At 44.2% G+C, this 23,632-nt stretch overlaps 5 protein-coding genes across 5 annotated transcripts; 4 read left to right on the top strand and 1 right to left on the bottom strand.

The window, feature by feature from the left end:
• The first annotated feature begins 79 nt into the window (after window positions 1-79).
• Window positions 80-4,794, top strand: mcm5 (minichromosome maintenance complex component 5). Its single transcript, XM_063470492.1, has 16 exons — window positions 80-366; window positions 1,099-1,225; window positions 1,314-1,442; window positions 1,529-1,701; window positions 1,784-1,939; window positions 2,023-2,192; window positions 2,281-2,452; window positions 2,543-2,654; window positions 2,745-2,888; window positions 3,008-3,073; window positions 3,156-3,332; window positions 3,420-3,532; window positions 3,632-3,760; window positions 3,870-4,012; window positions 4,167-4,294; window positions 4,488-4,794. The coding sequence occupies exons 1-16, from the start codon at window positions 194-196 to the stop codon at window positions 4,587-4,589; spliced, it is 2,214 nt and encodes a 737-aa protein (XP_063326562.1). The 5' UTR covers window positions 80-193; the 3' UTR covers window positions 4,590-4,794.
• Window positions 4,795-4,872: 78 nt separating this feature from the next.
• Window positions 4,873-7,064, bottom strand: hmox1a (heme oxygenase 1a). The gene is made up of 6 exons (XM_063470491.1): window positions 6,961-7,064; window positions 6,835-6,884; window positions 6,595-6,706; window positions 6,273-6,488; window positions 5,912-6,184; window positions 4,873-5,735 (listed from the first exon to the last, which is right to left on the bottom strand). The coding sequence occupies exons 2-6, from the start codon at window positions 6,882-6,884 to the stop codon at window positions 5,571-5,573; spliced, it is 816 nt and encodes a 271-aa protein (XP_063326561.1). The 5' UTR covers window positions 6,961-7,064; the 3' UTR covers window positions 4,873-5,570.
• Window positions 7,065-8,507: 1,443 nt separating this feature from the next.
• LOC134625278 (piggyBac transposable element-derived protein 4-like) lies at window positions 8,508-11,270 on the top strand. Its single transcript, XM_063470490.1, has 2 exons — window positions 8,508-8,735; window positions 9,504-11,270. The coding sequence occupies exons 1-2, from the start codon at window positions 8,602-8,604 to the stop codon at window positions 11,182-11,184; spliced, it is 1,815 nt and encodes a 604-aa protein (XP_063326560.1). The 5' UTR covers window positions 8,508-8,601; the 3' UTR covers window positions 11,185-11,270.
• A 1,233-nt stretch (window positions 11,271-12,503) lies between these two features.
• Window positions 12,504-18,398, top strand: foxred2 (FAD-dependent oxidoreductase domain containing 2). Its single transcript, XM_063470489.1, has 10 exons — window positions 12,504-12,663; window positions 13,734-13,951; window positions 14,050-14,355; window positions 14,440-14,691; window positions 14,774-15,082; window positions 15,174-15,340; window positions 15,518-15,683; window positions 16,730-16,956; window positions 17,046-17,216; window positions 17,592-18,398. Exons 2-10 carry the CDS (start codon window positions 13,737-13,739, stop codon window positions 17,822-17,824), a joined length of 2,046 nt encoding a protein of 681 aa, XP_063326559.1. The 5' UTR covers window positions 12,504-12,663; window positions 13,734-13,736; the 3' UTR covers window positions 17,825-18,398.
• A 224-nt stretch (window positions 18,399-18,622) lies between these two features.
• Window positions 18,623-23,563, top strand: ankrd54 (ankyrin repeat domain 54). The gene is made up of 8 exons (XM_063470488.1): window positions 18,623-19,312; window positions 19,813-19,860; window positions 20,542-20,640; window positions 20,799-20,870; window positions 20,979-21,026; window positions 22,178-22,302; window positions 22,422-22,529; window positions 22,673-23,563. The coding sequence occupies exons 1-8, from the start codon at window positions 18,928-18,930 to the stop codon at window positions 22,745-22,747; spliced, it is 960 nt and encodes a 319-aa protein (XP_063326558.1). The 5' UTR covers window positions 18,623-18,927; the 3' UTR covers window positions 22,748-23,563.
• The last annotated feature ends 69 nt before the right edge of the window (window positions 23,564-23,632 follow it).

Here is a 23,632-nt window from a genome sequence, read left to right as displayed (position 1 = left end):
GGAGATGACGCCAGGCAGAGGCGGCTCGCGGGAAAGTGAAGGGAAGGAGTTCAGTTTTTCCCGCGAAAGAGACGCCGCGAGGAGGCTTTGTGTGCGGCACCTTACATCCTGCTTAGTTCTAACTAAGAAGAAAAAGTCGTTTTTGTCTGGGTTTGCTTCTTTACACTCAGCTTTCTTCGTGTCTTTTGCGACCATGTCTGGCTTTGACGACCCAGGAGTGTACTACAGTGACAGCTTCGGAGGTGGAGAGGGCCCCAGCGGGGACGAAGGTGGACAGAAGCGGATCCAGATCAAGAAGCGGTTCCGTGAGTTCTTGCGACAATTCAGAGTGGGGACCGACCGCACCGGCTTCACCTATAAATACAGGTACGGTAACAGCGATCGCACCGTGCTGTTGTTTGTTATACAGCCGCACACTGAGTGTTCAGGATCTGATCTCAATATGGGTAACATAGCTAATAAGAACTGAAAGTCTTTGTTACAAAGTTACTGTTGACATTTTTTTTAAAGTGCTCATTAGTCTGGCAGGAGGCCTAAAGAAAGGGGCTGCTGAATTTGTGGAAAATGTAGACTCTAGCACAGAGTTGTCAAACATAAGGCCCGAGGGCCAAAATCGGCCCAAGAGGACTCCAGTGTAGCCTACTGAAAGGCTTTGGAAAATGTGAAGGAGTGTGTAAATGTTGGACTTTTAACTATATTTTTATCAGTTTTACAGCTTTTCTTGTGGATAAAGACCTCCCCCATGGTCATTCAATCTATACCAAAGTAAAGTAATAGCTAAACAGTTAAATGACTAAATTGAACTTTTCTGTCTACTATCTGGTTTTGTTTTACAGTGGATCAATGATAAAAAAAAAAAAAGGGGGGGAAAGAAAACTGCTCTGGCCCACTTAAGATTAAAGTAGCCTGTATGTGGCTGATGAGTTTGACATACCTACCAACAGTAGTTATATTTGGGTCTACTGTTATCCTGTCAGTGTAGAATCTGAATAATTTGCCATTAAAGGGCTCTAAATGTGTCATTTTCGGGCTCATCCAGCCTATGAATTTGCAGTATTTCCGCTTGTACCTAAATCCTTTGTTTAAAAATTAAACTAGAGATGAGCTGAAGCGACACTACACCTTGGGGGAGTACTGGCTGGAGGTGGAGATGGAGGACCTCGCCAGCTTCGATGAGGATCTGTCGGACTGTCTTTACAAGCTGCCGACTGAGAACCTGCCTCTGGTGAGCATGTCACACCACACAAACTCCGTCCCGGCGGGCGATCCATCTGTCCAACGCCTTCGTCTGAAGGTCTGCTTTTAATTTACAGCTGGAGGAAGCTGCGAAGGAGGTGGCCGATGAGGTGACCCGTCCCCGGCCTGTCGAGGAAGAGGCTGTGCAGGACATCCAGGTCACGTTGAAGAGCGACGCTCATCACGCCTCCATCCGCAGCCTCAAGGTACTCTCATGCCTCTTCGTGTGTCGTACTGTAGGAGTTACTGACAGGTTGATCACACTTTTTCTTGTTTTTTCTGTCCACTGCAGTCTGAGCAGGTGTCTCGTCTGGTGAAGGTGCACGGCATCATCATCTCTGCCACGGCGGTCAAAGCCAAGGCCACGAAGGTGTGCCTGCAGTGTCGCGGCTGCCGCGCCGTCATCCCCAACATCCCCCTGCCTCCGGGCCTGCAGGGTTATGCCCTGCCGCGCAAGTGCAACTCGTGAGTATGATGATGGTGTAACGTCCCTCCACTCGAGTTCCTCACCCAGAATCGCCTTTAACGAGGCTCCCTCTTTTCTCAGTGAGAGTGCTGGCAGGGTAAAGTGCCCCGTGGACCCTTACTTCATCATCCCAGACCGCTGCGTTTGCGTCGACTTCCAGACACTTCGCCTGCAGGAGTCCCCGGATGCTGTACCGCACGGAGAGATGCCCCGTCACCTGCAGCTCTACTGCGACAGGTAAGCACGTGTGTGACTGACACTCAGCATTTTCTGCTGCTCTGCTGCTTTTACAATCATGCTTTTTCCCACCTTTCTCTCAGGTATCTGTGTGACCGCGTGGTCCCAGGAAACAGGGTGACCATCATGGGTATTTACTCCATCAAAAAGATGGCTGCACCAAAAGCCAAAGGCAAAGAGAGAGGGGTTGGCGTGGGTATTCGTGCGTCCTATCTGCGAGTGGTCGGTATCCAGGTGGACACAGAAGGCGCAGGTGAAGAGGTTTTGCATTAAGACGCGGGTGTGATGCGCTTCAGGTGCGCAGAGCCGGCTTTAAGTGTGGATTTATTTTCCTCTTTTAGGCCGTGGTGCCACTGGATCCGTCTCCCCACAGGAAGAGGAGGAACTGAGGGTACTGGCTGCTTCTCCTAACATCTACAACTCTCTGTCACAGTCCATAGCGCCATCCATCTATGGCAGCGACGATGTGAAAAAGGCCATTACCTGTCTGCTGTTTGGAGGTTCAAGAAAGAGGTGAGCTTTAAGCGCAATACATAGACCGCCACCTTTATTGTAAAAGTCCCTGACTTACCCAGCAGTGCTTTCGTTTCCTGTCCTCTGCAGGCTGCCTGATGGTCTCACTCGTAGAGGTGACATCAACCTGCTGATGCTGGGCGATCCCGGCACAGCCAAGTCTCAGCTGCTGAAGTTTGTTGAGAGATGTTCGCCCATCGGGGTAAGTAATCCTGACTGGATTGTCGTCACTACGACAAATCCGGTGTAAACCCCTCACGCTGAACCTGAACCTCGACTCTGTCCCCTGCAGGTCTACACCTCCGGTAAGGGCAGCAGCGCGGCCGGTCTGACTGCCTCCGTGCTCAGGGACCCCAGCACCCGAGGATTCATCATGGAGGGGGGAGCCATGGTGCTGGCCGACGGCGGGGTCGTGTGCATCGACGAGTTTGACAAGGTAAAAACGAAGCAGCACAAGTTGCTCCAGTTGCAAACAAGAATTCAAACTTGGCACAAAATAAACCATCAGTGATCTCCGGCCTCATTATTAAAGATAACACTGTGTTTGTTGTCCAGATGAGAGAGGATGACAGAGTGGCGATCCACGAGGCCATGGAGCAGCAGACCATCTCCATCGCTAAGGTATCACCTCTTTGTGCATTTAAGGAAAGAAAAATGCGGTCGCTGTGTTGAAGGCAAGCTAACAAGTGGACTCTCCTCCCAGGCTGGCATCACCACCACCCTGAACTCTCGCTGCTCTGTGCTGGCGGCGGCCAACTCCGTGTACGGCCGCTGGGACGACACAAAGGGCGAAGACAACATTGACTTCATGCCCACCATCCTGTCCCGCTTCGATATGATCTTCATCATCAAGGACCAGCACGACCAGCAGAGAGACATGGTAAGGAGGCCGAAGGCCTGTGGCGTTAAACCCTCGTGTGGTTGGAGCTGTTGCAGAGTGTAACTGTTTGAACACGTCTGTTTACAGACGCTGGCTCGCCACGTGATGAACGTCCACCTCAGTGCGCAGACGCAGACCGAGGCTGTCGAGGGCGAGATCCCGCTGACCACATTTAAGAAATACATTGCTTATGCAAGAACGTAAGTGTCCTGGAGTTCGTATATTAGTTTGATCAAGCACACACAGTCATGTACTTAGTTTAAAAAATAAATAAATAATAATAATTTGCCCTTTTACAGTAAGTGTGGTCCTCGGCTGTCTGCTGCAGCTGCTGAGAAGCTAAAAAACAGATACGTGGTGATGAGGAGCGGAGCACGAGAGCATGAGAGGGAGAGCGACAAAAGAGCCTCCATCCCCATCACAGTCAGGTAGATTTTTATTTATTTTAATAAATGGTCGTGGAAATGCGTCTTTTTACGCCAGCTTTAGTACTTGGATCTTCCCGCATCATCGTCTGTCTGATGTTTCGGTATTCAGGCAGCTGGAGGCCGTCGTGCGCATCGCGGAGTCGCTGGCTAAGATGAAGCTGCAGGCGGTGGCTGGAGAAGAGGAGGTGGATGAGGCCCTGAGGCTCTTCCAGGTTTCCACGCTGGACGCTGCACTGTCTGGCAGCCTTTCAGGTGGGCGCTGGTTATGCTTTTGAGTCTAGCGGATAGATCTACCTCATTAAACTGAACCATATTAGCTGTTCCATTAAGGAATGTTTTGTTTTTAATTTGCTGGAAGCCAAGTGTTGAGCCTCAGCTAAGCATGTCAACCACATTTTGTGTCCAGGAGCGGAGGGCTTCACTTCTCAGGAGGACCAGGAAATGATCTCTCGCATCGAGAAGCAGCTGAAGAGACGCTTCGCCATCGGCTCGCAAGTGTCAGAGCACAGCATCATTCAGGACTTCACCAAACAGGTGAGAATATCAACCTGGGGACACAACATTTGAACAGTCATTTGACTCTGTGCCCAGCTTGTGTTTTGTGTTCCATTGGGATGATTACAGGAATACTGTAAAAACAGACCCGAGAAACATTTTTACATGCCTGACAAAAGAATCAGTTTTGGTCTGGGGTCCTGTGAGTGACCTCTTTCTGTCCTTCCTGCAGAAATATCCAGAGCATGCCATCTACAAAGTCCTCCACCTGATGTTAAGGAGGGGGGAGCTTCAGCACCGCATGCAGAGAAAAGTGCTCTACAGAGTCAAGTAGAGAAAAATGCTATTTGAGATAACCATATTGTTGTTGATGTAAATAGTTTTGATTCATTTGTGGTGTTATGTTTGCCAGAATAGTGTCTCATCTCAGCTGTAGCTCTGTACAGCAGGATGCATGCCAACAGGGTGGCTGAAGAGTCACTGCTAAGATGGTCCTAGTGCTTTGTATCAAGCTAAAGATGTTACTTAATGTCTGCATACCGTGTTTAATAAAATAAATAACAATAAAGTATTGAAATTCACATTAAAATGTTGAGAGTATTTCTTTTTTTGGTGTTTATGATCTCTTTAATAAAAAACAAACAGAGACACGATTTGATGAATGTACACAAATGACAAGTAAAATCACTGCTTTGGCTTGGAGTTGACAGATTGTCCAAATTTCGGTCACGATTTTCTTTCAGAGCCAAATTGAATAAAGTGCAAAATGTGCATGTCACACACTGTATATAAAAGATGGATGGAGCCTTTGCAATCCCACTCACTGGTTAGTGAAGCCCCAAGCCTTGCAACATCACAAAATGTAATTTATGTTCTGCAAGAACCTTTGACGGTGCAAAATATGGTTGTAGCTTCTGGGTTTGGAATGTGAAGCCAAGGTGGAAGCACCTTTTAAAACTGCAATCTCTTCAGTGGCCACCAGGGGGCGACACACAACCTTTTATGACTTCGCTAAACACTTTCCGGACTTTTCTGTGGTCCTGATCACTGGTTTGAGGTCATATTCAGAAGAAAATTGAGTCATTTTTCTAAATTAAGAGAATTCCAAGAGGAACAAATAAGTGATGTAACAATAGCTCTTTTCATCTTTATCTGTATGCCTTAAACTGGTGATTGAGACCATGAACCTTCAAGACTTCCTTTTAAAATCATTCATACGTCTTCTCCTGTTTGCCTTCATTTTTCAAACCCAGAAGCTAAAGCCATGTCTTATGTACAATCTATGATTCACAACCAGTATAAGTGCAAGTAGAGCCTACAAAGCATACATTCCCACTCCAATAGTGGCCAGCGCAACGCACAGTCCCACGGTGAACTGTACGATGGGTGACGACGGGAGGACGGCCGCTGGGGATCTGTCTTTGTGCTGGTCCGCAGTTTCTGTTGCAACACTCAGCATTTTCTGCAAGTCATCAAAAACCTACGAGGAAACAAGGGGTTAGAAAAAAAAAAGATTAGCGTGTTGGCAGCATTTTGGCTCTACATGCATTAGCTTCAGTTCCTCTTTCAGCTGAGTTCCCTGAGAACTGTGGAGCAATTCTTGGTGTCATTTTTGGTCAGGGCTTGCACAGAAAAATTCGTCCTGAGGTCTCTCACCTGTATGTTCAGCTCAAAGGCCTGCACGGCCTCCTCCAGCACCGCGGCCTTCTCCTTCTCCGTCAGCTCGATGCTGTTCATCCGGCTCCTGTACAGCTGCTTGAAACGGTTGGGGCTGCTCACGCCGGGGAAGTGGAAGAAGGAAAGCCCCTCTTTACTGCTCAGACCAAGAGATTTCTGGGTAATCTTTCCCAGCACTTGTCCCCCTGAGAGATCACCGAGGTAGCGAGTGTAGGCGTGGGCCACTAGAAGCTCTGGGTTCTCTCTGCCGATCTGAGAATGTAAGAAGGGGGAAGTGTTGCGCTGGTTCTTGTGCGCTCTGAGTTATGAATCATGAATCATGTCAAAATGCTGTGCTCACCTGTCGTAGTCTCTGGCCGTATCTGTGTGTGGCTGCAGGGACGATCACTCTCTTCCTCCACTCTGAGCCAAAAAAATGCTCCAGGTCTCTTTCCAGTGATTCCACACGGGCAAGCTCCTGAGGGAAGTAAATTGGTGCGACGGCTGGATGGGAAGCATTCCTGTCCAGCTCATCTTCCAGAGCCCTGTAGATCTCGTAGAGGGAGCACAGCAGGACCTAAAAGATGCATAAAGATAGACATCCACTTATAAGAGCATTGTAAAGAAAAAAAAGAAAAGGAACAGAAAGCGGTTTTTGTATCCAGCCACTGTGCACACTTCACCTTATACTGAACCAGCGTGATCTCTCCCTTCTGGTAACTCAGCATCAGCTGTGTGTTTTCAGCCCTCACGTGGTTGTCCTTAGTGGCTGCTTTAATCTGCTCCGATAAATCGCTGAGGCCAGAAGGGAAACACAGAAAGGGAACAATCATTCAACATGTCCTAAAATGTCTTTAAGTGCAAAAGCTGCGAATTTCCAGTGATTTTGTTCTGAGAACAACCAGTAAAGTGAACTCCCATACCTGCCGACTTCTCCTGTCTCATTTTTCCTCGCACTCTTCATCGTGTCCATCTGTTCAAATGGTTTCATTGGTTTAGTATAGGTACATAAAATGTAAGAGTATACATATATAATGCATTTCACTCACATTCAGTAAAGTGGAGTTGAGTCTTTAATCCTTAGCGCTGTCAGCGTGTCCGGTCAGTTCCTCTGAATGGTTGCTCCTCAGTGCATGGCCTCTCAGCTCCCTCCCTCCTCTTTTATACAGCTGTGAAGCTCCAGCTGCTGAGTCAAATGAGAAGTGTGATTGCTGAGTCATGCTTCACATGACAGGGGAGATGTGGACACAGCAGCAATATCAGAAAACATGATGAGGCATTAAAGCTTATTTTCTTGAATCATGTTTGAGCTGGCTTTGGCTACATGTGGCTACAAAGTCCTTATGGAGAAACAAAGTAGGATGTAATGTATTCTCAAAACCTGTAGCTATTATCTGTCAATTGTTCGCGGTTTTTTGTTGTTGTTGTTGTTGTTTTTTGTTTTTTTCCATTTAAAAAAACATCTATTAACAGTGACCAGGGGACAGAACAAGAGGTCTTGAACTTAATGTCACAAGAAGCTGGGCTACACCAAGAAGCCCCAAAAAGACGAGGCTCCAAGTTTGCCTCGCAATATAAGAGCCCCCCGAAAAAATCTGCTGACTGTATAACTTCTAATAGTTTAGAAGTGCATTTTTGTCATTTGTTCATGTAAAAAGTGTGTAATAACTCTTGTATAGCTACAACACTAAAAAGCACAATCAAGCTTTATACACTACTCTGCAAAACCACTTTACTTCCAAGGAGACAGACTTTCTTAGTATTCTTTCAGTAGTTCTCCAGGCTTTCTGCAGGTCTTTAAAAGTTGTTCTTCTTTACACATTGTCTGCTTTTTCACTTATTTTCAGTCCAGTCCTGTTAACTGACTATATTCAGAGGATTTTCTTTTCTTTAAAGTAAGCAACTTAACACTGATACCTTAAAGATTTCAGCATCTAGCTCAAAATGTGAACCATTTTTGCATCTACATAACACAGACAACTTTGAAATTGTATCTTTAGACACTTTGTTACAAGCAAAAAATGAGTGGCAATATATCTTATGACGTGAGAAAAATAAATTTTAAATCTTTGCTTCGATTTCTCATCAATATATACAGATGAGGTTGTATTTAAACAGGAAACTAAGCTCTGTGGATATTTGGTAACTCTAAAACATTAAAATTAAAGGCTGAAAGCAAAGACAGTGGCCACAACAAGCAAACATACTGCACATATGAGTATCTTCTTATCCATGACGTCCGCTACCCAATCAAAAGCTAGCAGTACTGTATAGCTCTATATGACCACTCAATGATAATGAACAAAATTTGGCAAAACGTTGCCTAGAAATAATTAAAAATACATTTTAAAGTAAATTAAGTTATTTCAGAAAGATAAATTAGTTTTAATAATTTAAGGAGAGAACTTTCCATTTGGAGGTATTACACACAGACATATAAAGTAGTGAACTGCTGACTAAAAGCTGTTTTAGCCGAGAACAAAACAGCTGTACCATTTTTTTAGGGAACTTTACCGGAAGTGATGTCAGAACAAAGCAGTCCCTGGCTGCCAATTGAAAATTTACCGCCAATAACTGCGCAGAAGAAAAAAAGAGAGAAAAAACGAAGAGGAAACAATAACCACTTCACTTTCGTGACGCCAAAGACTCTCTTCACGCGAAGAGTTGTGTCTTTTTAAAAAAAATCCTGGATGGCTACGATGGCTTCCGACGACGAAGCTGCTCCTGAACTGCTTGAAAGCGAGGACGAAGGAGAGTCTGGCGCAGAAAGTTTCCTCACGGAGGACGAACTAGCTTACGATGAGGAGCTCGATCCAGCGGAAGAGTAAGTATACTGTATTTACAAGCTAATGCAGCTTTAGTACGGGCAGGTTTGATGGTGTTTAGAGCAAGACTGCATGCGCCATAGTAGTCAGGTATAAAAACCTGCAGACCGTAAGCCAGCCATATAAAATATTTAAAAATATTTTTTTTAAAGTACGTTAATGTATTCAGAGAGAGCTGTGATTGCATGATAATGCACAGGACAGATTTTTGCACTTGGAGAAGACTCATGAATACATAAATGAGGAGTAGAAATGGCATAATATATAAGTATGGTGTGACACGTGACGTGTGGCAGGAATAAATAATAAAATGAAGTTTTTAAGTGGTTATAACACAGTTTATGGCAGTAGATCAACATGTGTTTAATTGTGTAGGTGTATTTTAGGGGTTTTGGGTCAGTGAAATGAACTGATGAAATGAGTGTGCTATGTTCTTTACTTGCACCTTTAGACTTTATCTGGTGGCTATTGGTCACACTGTGTGTGTGTGTGTGTGTGTGTCTGTGGGTGGGTGGGTGGGTGGGACGGTGGGGGTTAGGGTTTTAGCTATAGTCTTCATCCCCCACAATAACACATTCTTGTGGGGGATGGGACCTTCCAGGCACAGGATATAAGCAAACCTACACTACAGGTTTAAGGGTGGGTGGGTTGGAGGAACAGCATCAGGCAATTTCAACCATTCTTTACAGTTTATACTGCGAAAGATTTGAACCACGAAAACACTGGCCAGAGATAAATGATCATAATACTTATTCTGTTTCTTTCAGTTATGATGATCAACAGGATGGGCACACAGAGCCTTGCACCTCTGGCAAAGAAGATGCCAACCACTCTGCTTATTGTGAAGAAGACGGTTCTTCACTCAGTGTAACGAGAGGCCAGAAAAGAAAAAGATCTCCACATCCGACAGCCACATCCTGGAAAACAGAGAACGATCCAGACATTTGTCCGCCGCCTAACAGGTTCATCCCAGCCCGACCACCTGGACATCAGTTGAATTCAAACAACAAACACATGCCGCTGGACCTCTTCAAGCTGTTTCTCAGCAATGAAGCCATTTCAACTCTTTGTGAGAACACAAACAAACAAGCAGCCAAAAACATTGGAAAAGGCAAAAAGTATTCATGGGCTGACCTCGACGTCCCAGAGTTCCTAAATTATGTCGGACTCACTTTCTTCTTTTCACTGGTGAAACTGGATAACATCCGTGACTACTGGAAAAAGAACACAATATTCAGTGTGCCGTTTCCGGCTGACGTCATGTCACAGGACAGGTATCGGGTGATATCTTGGAACATCCACATGAGTGATCCCGAGAAAGATCTTGAGAATGACAGGCAGAAGGGAACGCCGCAATACGACCATCTGTTTCGATTGAACCCCCTAATGGAGACCATCAAACACGCCTGCAAGACGTTTTACCACCCCAGGCAGAACCTTCTGATTGATGAGAGGACAATAGTGAGGAAGAACCATGCTGGAATGATTCAGAAAGGGGCAGCAAAACCAAACAAGTTGGGTTTCAAACTCTTTGTTCTGTCTGACAGCAGCAACGGTTACATCTTGGACTTTGCTGTATACACTGGAAAGTCACGGTTTGAGTCAGGCACTGGGCTTGCGTACGACTCTGTTATGACCCTGATAAAGTCTGCACACCTGGGGAGTGGTTATAACCTGTTTCTGGACAGTTTCTACACCAGTCCAAAACTCTTTAAAGACCTGCTGAGCCTCAATGTTGGAGCGTGTGGAACATACAGAGACAACAGGAGAGGCTGCCCAACCACACATTCAAATGCTCTGACAAAAAAGGATCCCAAAGGCACCCTGAGGTGGATCCGTGAACCCCCTGTAGTTTATGTGAAGTGGAAGGACTTCTGTGAGGTCAGCATCTGCTCAACAGTCCACCAGGCATTCTCTGGACACACTATGGAGAGGAGAGTGAAAAGTGAGGATGGCAAGTCGACCGTCAGATCCATTCCATGCCCAACACCTGTCATGGAATATAACAAGTACATGGGAGGTGCTGATATGTTAGAACAGTTGACACAGTCCTACTCTGTACACCACAAAACATCACGCTGGTACCGTGTACTGTTCTTACACTTCCTGGAGGTTGCAGCCACCAACAGCTTCCTGCTTCACAAGGAGCTCTGCAGAGAGAAACACGAGGAACCCATGACTCACAGGGCCTTCCTGGAGGAGCTGACTGCCCAGCTGTGTGGCGTAACAGTTGCCGTCCCCCCTACCAAGGGCCCGAGTGGCCACCTCCCCGTGCCGATCTCCAACCAACCCGATGCAAGCAAGAGGGCCTCATATGGACGAAGGACCTGCGTGCAGTGCCGGCTGATAAAGAAGGAATATCAGTCTACCCCCTGGAAGTGTAGGGAGTGCGATGTGGCCCTGTGTCTTATTGCAGACAGGAACTGCTTCGAGGCGTGGCACGATTAATGTCGAGATAAAAAAAAAAAGCAGGAAGGAAGGACTTATGTGAAATCAGTGTAAAAAGTTATTTCTCTGTTTCTTGGATTGCTTTTTTACCCTTAAAAAACAACTCACGTTCTTTAATTTTGTGTTCTGAAATAAAGTTTTCTCACTTTCAGTACATGCTTGTTTCTTGGTCTTTATGCACGGCAGCACACATAGTCTGTTTCCCAAAATATTTATATACAGTAATATTGATTAAACCAGCCACAGAGGTAATGTGGTTACACATAGCTGAAATTTTTAAGTATTTCTATATTAACTTGTTTTTAAATATACAATCATATCAATTATCTAAAAACTTTACATGTTATTTTGAAAGTTTAAAATATATAAATCAACAGATAAGCAGTGCTTAAATTTATAAGACCACCCAATGTAAGACTTATGCCACAGCTGCCCTAAATTAACAGTTTTTGAACCGATTTCTGAAACATTTGAAACACACAATAAATGTGTTAACCCTTTAAAGTCAGAACCATGAAATTATTGCCAGAAAATTCCAAGATTTTGAAAATGGAGTGTTTATTGAACTGTCGGACATTTTTTAAAAATAATTCAAACACATGAACATGTTGTTGGCTATAAAATGCTAGTGTTGCTCAGTCACGTGAACATTGTTACGGCCAATGTGTGACCCACCTGCCACTGGGACACAACTTCAACCTCAGAGCAGTAAATTTAGGTCAGAGTAATGAGTAATATCACAAACTAACCGGCTCCTGCTACCGGTTTTAATACAATGTTTATATAGATAAATATATGTATATGAAAATGTAACTGTACATACTTGCTAGCGTTTTCAAACTGAATTTGTTATCACTTAAGCCTGCAGTACGTTCGCTGTCCACCAGGGGGCCCTGGCCCACACTGCTGGAAAAGCTGTTACAGATAAAGCTACCCAGCAGTGTGTAGCTGTATAATTAAAGTGCTTTATTCATTAAAGAATAATAATGATGCAATAATATAGCGTATATTATTCCAAATAGGGGGCACACTGCATCATGAGTACTTTTACCGCATGGAAGTGTATTATGATGCTAAAATGTTTGTACTTTTACTTACTCCAGATTATGACTTATAGGTAATTGTCTAAGCACGTTTTATTTATTTATTTTTTTAGATAAAATTCTATCAGACACATTTTGTTATTCCAAACTGTATTTATGTAACTGTTGAGTAATTCCCCATTATAAGAGCGCGTCTTTCCTTCCTTTCTCGCCTGCTCCGGTCGTAAACACGCCCCCTGATGCACGCTCCCCTCCATTGGTGTTTGTCATCCGGGGGCGAACTGGGCTGTGCCAGTGGATTTGTGGAGGACTGCTGCTCTCTCTCGCACAGAGAAATCTGTGTAAGATGCAGGACAGTAAACATGTAGCAGCCGTGACCGGATCGACACGCGGTGAACTCCAGATGCTGCGCGTGAAGGATCGAGCCATTTGAAAGGTGAGGTGTGAGGTCTCCGTGTTTGACGACGTTAGCTGTTCTCACATCTGGTTGAGCGGGCGAAGGCAGTGGCTGCATCCTCGACGGAGTGATATAACATCGGCTGGAGAGTTCACGGAGAGCCCGGGATCCCCTGCGGACCCTACACCTGTGTCTCTTAGCGCATTAGCACGGTTTTACCCGCTTCAGCCCGACTAATTATCGCCTTGGGTTCCCTTAAGGTTTTATACCGAATATGTTTCTGTGGCTTCATGTGGAGCTCCTGCATGGAGCCCGTTCTCCCAAATACCTACGCAGGCGGGGCTCGGACACAGTTAACTTGACCAAACTTGTTCGATATTTTTACATGAAAAATACGTTTTATCATAAAATCCAGACTTGTTCTGTGTATAACAATCCAGGTACTATTGAAAATTGTTCATTTATTAAAATAGGTTGGTTTTGTGTGGGGAGGTGGCACATAGGGAGGACGCAAGAGGAAGATGATAAATCAAAATATTCGATGATAAAAAATACAGTGTAGAAAACTGGTTTGGATAAAATTGGGTACGATGTTTTAGGTTCGGGTGTAGTGCTGTGCCCTTATACACATGGATTACATCAAGTGGGACTGCACTGCACAAGAACCTGTAAATAGCTTTGTATTGAAATTGATGATACACCACAGTTGGTTAAAGAAAACTGGAAAAGTGTTGCCTGGACTGATGAGTCTCAGTTTATGCTTCAACATTCAGAAGGCGGGGTAAGAATTGGATATAAACAACATGATCCCTCCTGCCTAGTGCTAACGGTTTTGTGGTGTGATGGATATTGTCTTTGGGCCCCTTAGTAGCTGCTGAGAATTAATTAAATGCCGTACCCTACCTGAGTGATGTTGCTGTCCGTGTCCATTCCTTTATGACCCATCTTCTGACGGCTGCTTCCAGCAGGATAACACAGGATAACACATCATGTCGCAAATAATCTCAAAGTGGTTTATAAAAGTCGAATGTTTCATTGTTATTACCTATATATTCATCGTGTTAATATATATATATTTTTTAATTCCATCATTGCCTCATATTCATCAGGTTATGGATCCGAGCCTTCCTTCGGTCATCCTTTTCATCCTGATTGGCTATGTTTTAAGCTTTATTGATAACCGCCACCACAATGTCACCCGCCGGTACGACTACTGCGTGCTTGGAGCCGGCCCCGCAGGACTGCAGATGGGATATTTCCTCTCCAAGGCCAGGAGAAACTATGTCATCTTGGAGAGGAACTCGGGACCCGGCAGCTTCTTCAACAAGTAAGGAACTTTGGGTGAGCTGTCAACGTAACACACGCGTTATCCTCCTGTATAAACTCTGAGGGACGTCTTCTCTGCTTTGTTTTGTGCATGGCAAGGTATCCCAGGCACAGGAAGCTCATCAGCATCAATAAGATCTACACGGGAAGGGGGAACCGAGAGTTCAACCTGCGCCACGACTGGAACTCGCTGCTGAGCGATAAACCTGACCTCCTCTTCAAGAGGGTCAGCAATGAGTTTTACCCGCCTGCTGACGCCTTCCCTCAGTACCTGTCCTTGTTTGTGGGGGAGCTAGGGTTGAGGGTACAGTATGGTGTTGATGTCGGGAGGATCAGGGCAGTGCAGTCTGCGGCGGGAAGACACTACATACTGACTGACCAACATGCGTCAGACTACACGTGCAGGTATTTTGTCTCTTGCTGATCCTCGGAGGAGAAATTTGCATTGGTTTGGATTGCTCTGTTGCACTCTTGTCCTCTCTCCGTCAGCGTCCTCCTGGTAGCCACAGGCCTGTGGGTTCCTCACACGGTGGACTTTGTCGGTGCAGACCTGGTTGAGGGCTATGAGTCCATCTCCACTAACCCTGAGGACTACAAGGACCAGGCCGTGCTCATTCTGGGAAAGGGAAACTCTGCGTTTGAAACAGCCCAGAGCATCTTAGGAAGAGCGAGTCGGGTGCACATGCTCAGTTCCAGCCCTGTTCGCCTTGCGTGGCAAACGCATTATGTGGGAGATCTCAGGTAAAATAAAGGATGCTTTCAAAACCATAATTACTTATTATGTCCCATTTTACTTCTTAAACCTGCTCCCCTGCTTATCCAGAGCTGTGAATAATGAGCTGATAGACACATATCAGCTGAAGTCCCTCGATGGGCTGGCGGAGGCACGTCTGGAGAAGATCGTTATCGCTCAACAAAAGGAGGAAGGCGAGAGGAGACTGGGTTTAAAGAAGAAAGATAAAAGGAGACAGCTGTATCTCACGTTAAATAAGTACATGCACAGTAGGAACAGTTTTGATGCGACACAGGAAGAACTGCCGGGGCATCACATCGACAACTTCCCCATGCGAAAACCCTACGATCGAGTCATCCGATGCCTCGGATTCCGGTTCAACTTCAGCATATTTGACAGGTGAAGGCTGATGTTACGTGCTCTTCTTATGCTATCTAAGCACAATATGTAAGATAAGCTTGTTCATATTGTATTAAAAAATTCTCCTCAGCTCCGCCTGCCCACCGAACAGTGAAAATGCCAAAGGGAGGTTGCCTGCGTTGACGCCCTGGTACGAAGGGAAGAACACCCCGGGTTTGTTCGTGCTGGGAACTGCATCTCACTCCAGAGACTATCGCTCATCTGCTGGCGGCTTTGTGCATGGATTCCGTTACACAGGTGACAGACTGCTGTTGTTTTGTGACATTTTGAAATTCCCGTCACCGTTTGTTAAAGGCATCGTGGCATCAGATGATCTATTGCAAATGTAGTTGGTACAACAGAAAAGTGAATTTTGTGCCAGTTCGACCTGTGATGAGGATGATTTTAACATAAACTGTGTTTTGTCTAACACAGCACGAGCTGTACATCGTTTACTTGAACACCGTTACCACAGGAACCCGTGGCCATCAACACAACTGTTGACAACACAGTTGCAGTCGTGGATTCTGAGGCGGGTCGACGAGGCCTCGGGGCCATACCAGATGTTTGAGGTGCTTGGAGATGTCATACTTCTTCGAGGGTAAGTATTTACTGCATGCTTGCTTGTTCCAGCTGTTCTCCTTTTTTCCACTCTTGCTCATTCATGCTTATTAGGTTACATGTCCTGACAGTCTCAGAACTCATACTGACTCTTGGGGGGAGTGGCTTACTTTTTGGGGCTTCCCGTGTAGTCAAAGGCCACTTTTACAAGTAATAAGTCCGCAGTCTAAAACATGGGTATCCATGATCTGATGCTACCTTCCAAAAATTGCAGCACTGTTCCAGTTTTCTGTTGGCAAATTCTGGTAAGCTTGTGTAATCTTTTCCTCAGTTTCCTGTTCAGGAGTGGTACCGTTTTTTTTATGCTGCTGTAGCCCATTTGCTTCAAGGTTTTACATGCTGTGCATTAAGAGATGCTCATCTACATATCTTGGTTGTTACAAGTGGTTATTTGAGTTACTGTTGCCATCCTATCGGCTCAAAACAGTATAATTCTCCTCTGACTTCTGGCATCAACAAGGCATTTTTAGCCAGAGAACAGCTACTCACTGGACATTTTCTTTAAACCCTAGAGATGGTAATGTGGGGAAAATCCTAGTAGATCAATACTTTCTCAAACACTCAGTCTCAAACACTCTGACACCAGCAACAATGCGATGTTCAAAGTCACTTAAATCACATTTCTTCCACATTCTGTTGCTCAGTTTGAATTGTGGGAGCTCAAAGTGATCATGTCTACATGCCTAAGTTGCATTGTCAAAGAAATGTGCTTGTATTGTTGAGAAAATGTTTTTATCCTTGATTCTAATCTGCTGCTTAGTCTGTTTCACACTGCTGGAGCTGCAGCTATTAGAACACAGAACATCTGCCAAGAATACCTGTTTAATCAATTACATTAATTTCACTCTGATCTTCCAACAAACTAAATTGATGTCCAGTTCCTTCAATATTAGGCAGTTATTGTCCTTCTTTGCCAGAAGAGTAAAGTCTCCAAACTATGACACCGCCTTACATCATCACAAGAAACAAAGCTGCAGTTGTTAATATTCATTTTATATTTTATTCTCCTTTCTACTTGACTCTAAGGTCTCACTGTGAATACTTGGAAGAGTTTCCACTCCAGGCCCTGCCTCAGCTCTCCTCTCTTTCTGGCCACGAGGTCTCCATGCATGGACTCATAGTTGTTGTCATGCAATATGGGAAGAAGAAAATAGACTATCTGGGGCGCAGCAGGGCAGAAACAGAGTGGACTAATGCTTGGAAATCCAACTTTCTTCACCCTGTTTTATACTACTATAAAACACTACCTTCTGGTGAGTAGGAATGGTGCTACCATCAAAAAAAGATTCGCTGTAAACTTGACAGGGAAAAAATAAAATGTGGTCTTTTTTTTTCCCCCCAGTGGAAGAAATGAAGCTACGTCCCAACGGCTGGCCTTTACCGCGGCCCCAAGCCATTCATCACATAGTGGAGGACTTCCTCACAGAATGGGATGCTCCAATATCTCACATCCAGCCACTGCGACGCTTCCTGGAGCACTGTCTCCAGACTGACCTCAGGGCCTTCTATGCAGGTAAAGCACACGTTAACAGCTTATCTGGCAAAAAAAAAAAAAGAATGGTATGTTCCTACTTTTTCAGTTTTAAAATTTTCCAGAGAAACACGTCTAATAAAAGAAGTCTACCTGTGAATGAAGCGTGCTTTCAGTTTAGGTTTAGGTAGCTGCTCTGCACTGTGTTGGCAATGGTATTGAGGAAGATAATAGTGAAGGTAATAATAGTAAAAATCACTTTCAGAAAGACATCTACTGTAATGAAATGTATTTCCTGTAGCTGTGTAATCCATTGCTCTAAATTTAAATGGAATTAAGAAATGATCAGACAAATAACATGACTTCTTTTAGCAGCTGGCGGATTGACTCATTCCCTTCTTTCCTCCGGTTTTTCAGAATCCTGCTTCCGCTTATCCCTCACCCACCGCACGCCACCGCTGTTTTGCCAGCAGGGATACCTGAAGCAGCAGGGGATCCCTCGCAACAGCCAGCTGCGACAGCGCGTTCATGACGCAGGACTGACGCACACCGAGCAAGACGTAGGCACATCCGATGCTGACTCGACATTTCCAAATTACCTGGTACCAGCTGGAGCATCCGTATCTTCAGGACTGAAACTTGACTTATGATTGTTTTACCTAAGCGTGCGGCATGCACCTGTAAGATTGTTCAGAATTGCTACCTCCAGCACCTGCAGTCATTACCTCCACGAGGCCAAATCTTTTTTGGACAGAATGCCATCCTACAGATCTGTGTTTCCTAACCTGTTTACCGGCTTGAAACAAAGCAGTTTTTCTTAGAGAGTTCTGCTGCTTGATTGTTTCAACCAAAGACTAATTCTTCCTTCTTTATCTTATTAGTATTCAAAGTATTAAATAAAACAAAGAACTACAATTATCCTTTATTATATCACGTTGATATATTTCCTCTTCTGTAAGCTGACTGCTGATGCTTTAGATATATCATGTGACCTCTTAGAGTCAAGACCTGCAGATTGGAAACCACTGCTCATCACTTTAGGGAGAGGTACGCTGTCCCATAAAAGCTCCCAAGTAATTATTCCTCACAAGTGTTTGTATACAGGATGTTGTGTGTTATTTTCATATCATGCAGATCTATATATCACGTAAAGCTCTACAGGTGGAGGGTGGGTATCACAAATATTTATGCATAAAAATTATGGTAAATGATTAAACACATCAAAGAGGAAACTCTAGTTCTTTTTGTTTGTTTTTTGATTTAAATTATTGGCTTTTATGTAACATTAGTGCATTTCTCAGTGCGCATGCCCAGTGCAATCATCGGCCCAGCACTGGGACAGTTTGATTGGCTGCTCGATTGCGATCGTGCCATTGGATGGAAGAGAGTGAGCATCTCTTAATCTGATTGGTGATTCATACTTCGAGGTTGTTGGCTGTATGATGGGCGTGGCTTTTACCCGATGAAGTGGAAAATGTGCAATAGGGGACATTTTGGTGTGTGAAGGAAAAAGGCGTCCGCATTTTAAACACTTTACATTTTTCCAGGATGCAGTGACGCCACCGGGAGAGTAACTGTGTTTTCTGACGCTGTGTAACGGCCCGAAGCGTCGGTGCAAGATAAACATGCTTCAGACGAGGCGGACTCCCGGTGCTACTCACGGCTTTATTTCCCTTTAGCTTCAGCAGGAGTTGTAAGGTACCTTATGCAACGAGTGCAGCGCAAAAATAGCTTCTCTATGCCAAGATAAAGTATGGACGGGTGGAGCGCTATCCCTGCCTCGGATAACGACCCGTCCAGCTCGGAGGGGGAGTACATGGTGGAGCAGGGACCCGAAGAGGAAGCGGCGGACAGGGAGCAGCAGCAGCAGCGGGGTAACGTGGACGGGATGGACGACATGGGCAATGGTGCTGTCGGGTTTGGGATGAGTGGGACAGGGGAGGGCAAAGTGGTGCTGGGTCGACTCGGACAGAGAGACGACAAAGAACTGAGGTACCTGCACTTGCTGTGGGAGCCGGGGCGAGGAGAGTTCGGTGCGGGTGATGTGGCGAGCAAGCTGGGGAAGATAACGGGGAGCAGGGCCAGGCGGCACCACAGAGCCGTGCGGAACCTGGGTCCCATCGGTAAAGATGTTTATGGTAAGCAACAGTATGGTAAAAGAAATAGTGTGTGCGAAGTTTTAGTTATGTGTTTGAAAATGTCGCTGCACATACTAAGTAGTGCTGTGCAAGACTACAAATGTTGGTATCGATCCGATACCAAGTGAATAACAGGACGAGTGTTGCCTATACCGATGCTTTTAACCTATAAAGGTTATGTCATGAGATGAATCATCATCAATTTGCAAATTCTTTTGAAACTAACTAACCAGCACTAACTCATACTGCTAATGTCACATAAACTGAGAGCTGGTATGGTGTCTGTGAAAATGCATGTCAGTAAGTAATGCATGCTGAGAAGATGTGTCACAGTGAATAAGAACATAATTCTCAGTGTTGAAGTTCTTATTCCTGTGTTGTTAACTGATAAAATGGTCCTCTATATAAGGTCTCACATCTAATGCAGTGCAATTTGCTTCTTTCCATGAAATCCGGAAGAAATAATAACGTCCCTGTCATTGAATGTTTTCTTTTAACAGCTGCCAAAAGACTGAGGGAAGCAGCAAACAGCAATGATATTGACACAGGTATGAACAATGATCTTTTTTATGTAGCAGATTTAAACAGGGTTGACAGACAGGCAAAAGCCAGAATATTAAATTTAAAAAGAAAGCCTGACATTAGAGCCAAAAACAGAACAGGGTTACATTAGAGATTACATGGAAAACACAGCATAGACATACATGAAAGACAAATTGTCAACATAATTAGTAATACTAACAAAAATGTGCTTTTTGTGAGCCTTGGGCTTTTAAATGTAATTTTTACTCTTGGAATAGCCAGTAAAACCCAGTAAAACACTGAGACATGACCACATTGTAATTAACAGATAATGCACCACCACAAATGCCACCAATGACATTGACCACTTCAGTGTAGGTTACGTCATAGCCTTCACAAAGTTTCACCCCACAAGTTAAAATCAGGCCTAAAGATCAACTCTACAAGGAGAAAGGTCAGGATTGAGGTGATGTGATGACATTTGCTAAAACATCAGAAAGCCTAGCTGCTGCATTTTTAAGTAGTTGGAGGTGAGTGAGTGACTGTTCATTTATACCCAGAAGGAGAGAATTGCATGGGGTCTTGCTTAAACAAAAGAAAAGCATGGATGAATACAGTAAAACACCTTGCGAGCACTGTCTGGGAGGGATGACTTCAAGTTGTGTTTTCCTATTTCCTTTTTTTTAAATTCACATTTTCTTCCCCAGTCCGAAAGCTCCTGCAAGATGACGTAGACCCCTGTGCAGCAGATGACAAAGGAAGGACAGCTCTTCATTTCTCTTCCTGCAATGGCAATGAGAGCATTGGTAGGTTGGAGGATTTTTTTGTTTCTGGCTGTCAGTGGCAGATTTTGTTTACTGTGCTTCATATAACTCTGACTGATGCTCATAAATGTCCTTACCTTTACCTGAATTCAATATCAGTTGATCATTGTTCTTTCCCAATGTCTGTTTTATGTTTATAGTGCAGTTGCTGCTGAGCCACGGTGCTGACCCCAACCAGCGAGACAGTCTGGGGAATACCCCCCTCCATCTGGGTAAGAGACCATGACCCAGAAAACTCAAAACTAAAACTGAAGTCATATTTCTGCATCGGATCATGTATTTCTTTCACAATTCACCTTTTTCACCCCATGTTCCTACAGCGGCCTGTACCAACCATGTGCCTGTAATCACCACACTGCTAAGAGGAGGTAAGACTTTTGTACAGCGGCTAAATTCTCCATCTTTGTGAAACAATTACCAGAGCTATATTGCTTTAGATATTATAAGGAGGAGTATCGCCCTAAGGAAACGTGTAAGAATTCATGCATGTTTCTTTTTAAGCACTTGGAACAGTGGAAATGGGGGTGGAGTACTCCAGTTACAATGACATTTGTTTTTTACCAGTGTAGTTTGTCCAAAAACTTAACGCTCAAGTCTGGGAGATAATTAAAATCCAGTGCATATGCATCAGCCGCTCAGAGATTTGTCTACCAGCTGCTAATAATTCACCACAGAGTGTCCTAATATGGTAATAAACCAGACAACATGCAGTACAATGTGGTGTTAGTAGGGTTGTAGTTAGCCAGCTAGCTTTAAATTAGACATGATACTTGACTCTGGCAGTGGCTAATTTATGGTGCTAGCTAATAAATTAATAAAGTACACAAGCTAATATTAGCCTGAAGAAAGACAGCTTGAGGCAGGTTTTGAGCATGGACTGAGTATGTAAAAGATGGACATAGCTTCCAGATCTGAAAAACTATGCAAATATGCAAGTGTCCAGAACCTCTGACTCTTTTTAATGGCCACAATGAGGCGACACATCTGGTTTTATAGAAATCTATCAAATAATACTCCCACCTCCCTTGATCAGTACACTCGCTTTATTGTGTGACTGAGCCTCCATCAGCCTCTAAGCTTGCAGTATTCTTGTTTCTTGGCCTTACTGCCCCTCACTCTTCAGTTCTGGTTTCAGAACTGCAAGAAACCTTCGTAACAGGGTGTCGCTAAACAGTTGGTGATGTCACAGTGACTTTGTCCATCTTTTATATACAGTCTCTGGTTTTGTTCTACAACACCAAATGAGGCTCTTGACTCAAATGCCCTGCCGATGTCTGTTGTTTTTCCCTAAATTGTGCCATATTCCCATCTGGCCAGAAGGGCCTCACTAGAAAAAAACAAACCATGTAGCTCATATGTTGGACAGGAAACTCGTTAGCTTGATAATTAATTTCTTCATGGTTGCCATCTTTAATCTGAGTTAATAAATGAGGAAATGTGATGATAACTTCATTAGAATTTAAAGGCAATTGAAGGTAATGGGTAATTGAGAGGTTTGTTTGTCATTGTTTTTCTTAAGGAGCCCGCGTGGATGCCCTTGATCGAGCTGGCAGGACCCCACTGCATCTAGCACGCTCTAAGCTGAACATTTTGCAGGAGGGAGATTCACGCAGCTTAGAAACACTGAGAGGGGAAGTCACACAGGTAGAAAATGGCTTTACTTTCTTAGAATAGTAGATGCAAACTGAGTTTGGAAACACGCAGTCTGACTCTGCCGCTCTTCCCCATTGATGGAGATTTTTTTTTTTTTATCTGCCTGTCAGATTATTCAGATGCTGAGAGAATACCTGAATTTAATGGGCCAGAGTGAAGCTAAAGAGAGGCTGGAGCACATTTCGACACAGTTGGAGCACACGCGCACCAAAGAGCAGGTGAGACCTCATCACTCAGTCTTCAATTCTCCTATTCAGATGCATACATAATATTTGGACAATGCAACAAAACGTTAATATGTATTTTAGATTTGTGTTTTTTTTCTCACCAGCTCTTACACAGTTCTGTGGTTTTCTTACAGGTGGATGAAGTGACTGACTTATTGGCCAGTTTTACATCACTCAGTCTACAGAAACAGAATTTGGGCGACAGGTAGAAGATAAAACACTGAAGAAGTGAAACTCAGCGCCTGTTTTTTTTTTTTTTTTTGGGCCACAAGCTTCTGCTTTACTAGCTTCGACCTGGCCAGCACGAGCTGAACCACCACGCTGTGGTCATCTCTTAAACTGAGCGTTAAGATAAATTGCCCTTTGGAACAGTTGTACTTTTTGTTATATATGTTTGTTTTGGTAATTATTTGGTTGTTCTCAAACTGTAGGCTGTACCCCACTGGTGGGGTACAAAGCCCCACTGCATGTGGCTTCATATATATATATGTGTGTGTGTGAGTGTGTGTGTGTGTGTGTGTTTAAATGAGTGTTGTTTTGATGTTATGCTGACGTTTTTTATTTTTAAATTAATGAATGCCAAAAATTGTGCGTTTTGGTGATTGAGCTTAAACAACGGTGAGAGTTTCGCAGTTTGTCCAGAGTGCCAGGGTGCTAACAGTGCTACACAACATTATTATCTTGGCTAAAATGATTAGATGCTAATCATATAAGAACCCCCCTCACCAGGACAAAACACTGAGAACAGGAAGCTAGTGGAAGTGCTGCAGCACGAGTGACAGCATTTGAGTCAACGTGCGATTTTGTTTGTGTGCTCATGTTAATTTCTTGCAGGTTACCAGTAAAGATGATTTGAGACAAAATGATTTAACATTTATCACTGTTGTGATTTTTGGTTCTTATGGACAGCCTCTTTGTATCGTTGCCTTTTCCTCTTGTGTTGCATGTCTGTGTGAACTGTACTGTAAGATTGACTTGGTTGTTAGAAACTGATGTAAATCAATAAATTGTTATCTTTGGCTATATGTATAGTATTTTTGTCTGTGTCTTTATATGAGAGGTCCTTTGTAGTTGTCATTTGTATCAGTGATTTA

Source organism: Pelmatolapia mariae, linkage group LG4, assembly GCF_036321145.2.
Source record: "Pelmatolapia mariae isolate MD_Pm_ZW linkage group LG4, Pm_UMD_F_2, whole genome shotgun sequence".
NCBI lineage: Eukaryota > Metazoa > Chordata > Actinopteri > Cichliformes > Cichlidae > Pelmatolapia > Pelmatolapia mariae.
This window is presented reverse-complemented; position numbering and strand designations above follow the sequence as displayed.

Bases quoted from the DNA above. Each gene is read 5' to 3' on its own strand.
- mcm5 (XM_063470492.1), top strand. From the start codon at position 194: ATGTCTGGCTTTGACGACCCAGGAGTGTACTACAGTGACAGCTTCGGA. The intron at 2,193-2,280 runs GTGAAGAGGTTT...TTCCTCTTTTAG, and splicing joins GGTGGACACAGAAGGCGCAG to GCCGTGGTGCCACTGGATCC. The intron at 2,889-3,007 runs GTAAAAACGAAG...TTTGTTGTCCAG, and splicing joins GCATCGACGAGTTTGACAAG to ATGAGAGAGGATGACAGAGT.
- ankrd54 (XM_063470488.1), top strand. From the start codon at position 18,928: ATGGACGGGTGGAGCGCTATCCCTGCCTCGGATAACGACCCGTCCAGC. The intron at 19,861-20,541 runs GTATGAACAATG...TTTCTTCCCCAG, and splicing joins CAGCAATGATATTGACACAG to TCCGAAAGCTCCTGCAAGAT. The intron at 22,530-22,672 runs GTGAGACCTCAT...GTTTTCTTACAG, and splicing joins ACACGCGCACCAAAGAGCAG to GTGGATGAAGTGACTGACTT.
- foxred2 (XM_063470489.1), top strand. From the start codon at position 13,737: ATGGATCCGAGCCTTCCTTCGGTCATCCTTTTCATCCTGATTGGCTAT. The intron at 15,684-16,729 runs GTAAGTATTTAC...CTTGACTCTAAG, and splicing joins GATGTCATACTTCTTCGAGG to GTCTCACTGTGAATACTTGG. The intron at 17,217-17,591 runs GTAAAGCACACG...CCGGTTTTTCAG, and splicing joins CCTCAGGGCCTTCTATGCAG to AATCCTGCTTCCGCTTATCC.
- hmox1a (XM_063470491.1), bottom strand. From the start codon at position 6,884: ATGGACACGATGAAGAGTGCGAGGAAAAATGAGACAGGAGAAGTCGGC. The intron at 6,489-6,594 runs GTGAAGTGTGCA...TGCATCTTTTAG, and splicing joins TCACGCTGGTTCAGTATAAG to GTCCTGCTGTGCTCCCTCTA. The intron at 5,736-5,911 runs GTGAGAGACCTC...GTTTCCTCGTAG, and splicing joins CCTTTGAGCTGAACATACAG to GTTTTTGATGACTTGCAGAA.
- LOC134625278 (XM_063470490.1), top strand. From the start codon at position 8,602: ATGGCTACGATGGCTTCCGACGACGAAGCTGCTCCTGAACTGCTTGAA. The intron at 8,736-9,503 runs GTAAGTATACTG...TGTTTCTTTCAG, and splicing joins GAGCTCGATCCAGCGGAAGA to TTATGATGATCAACAGGATG.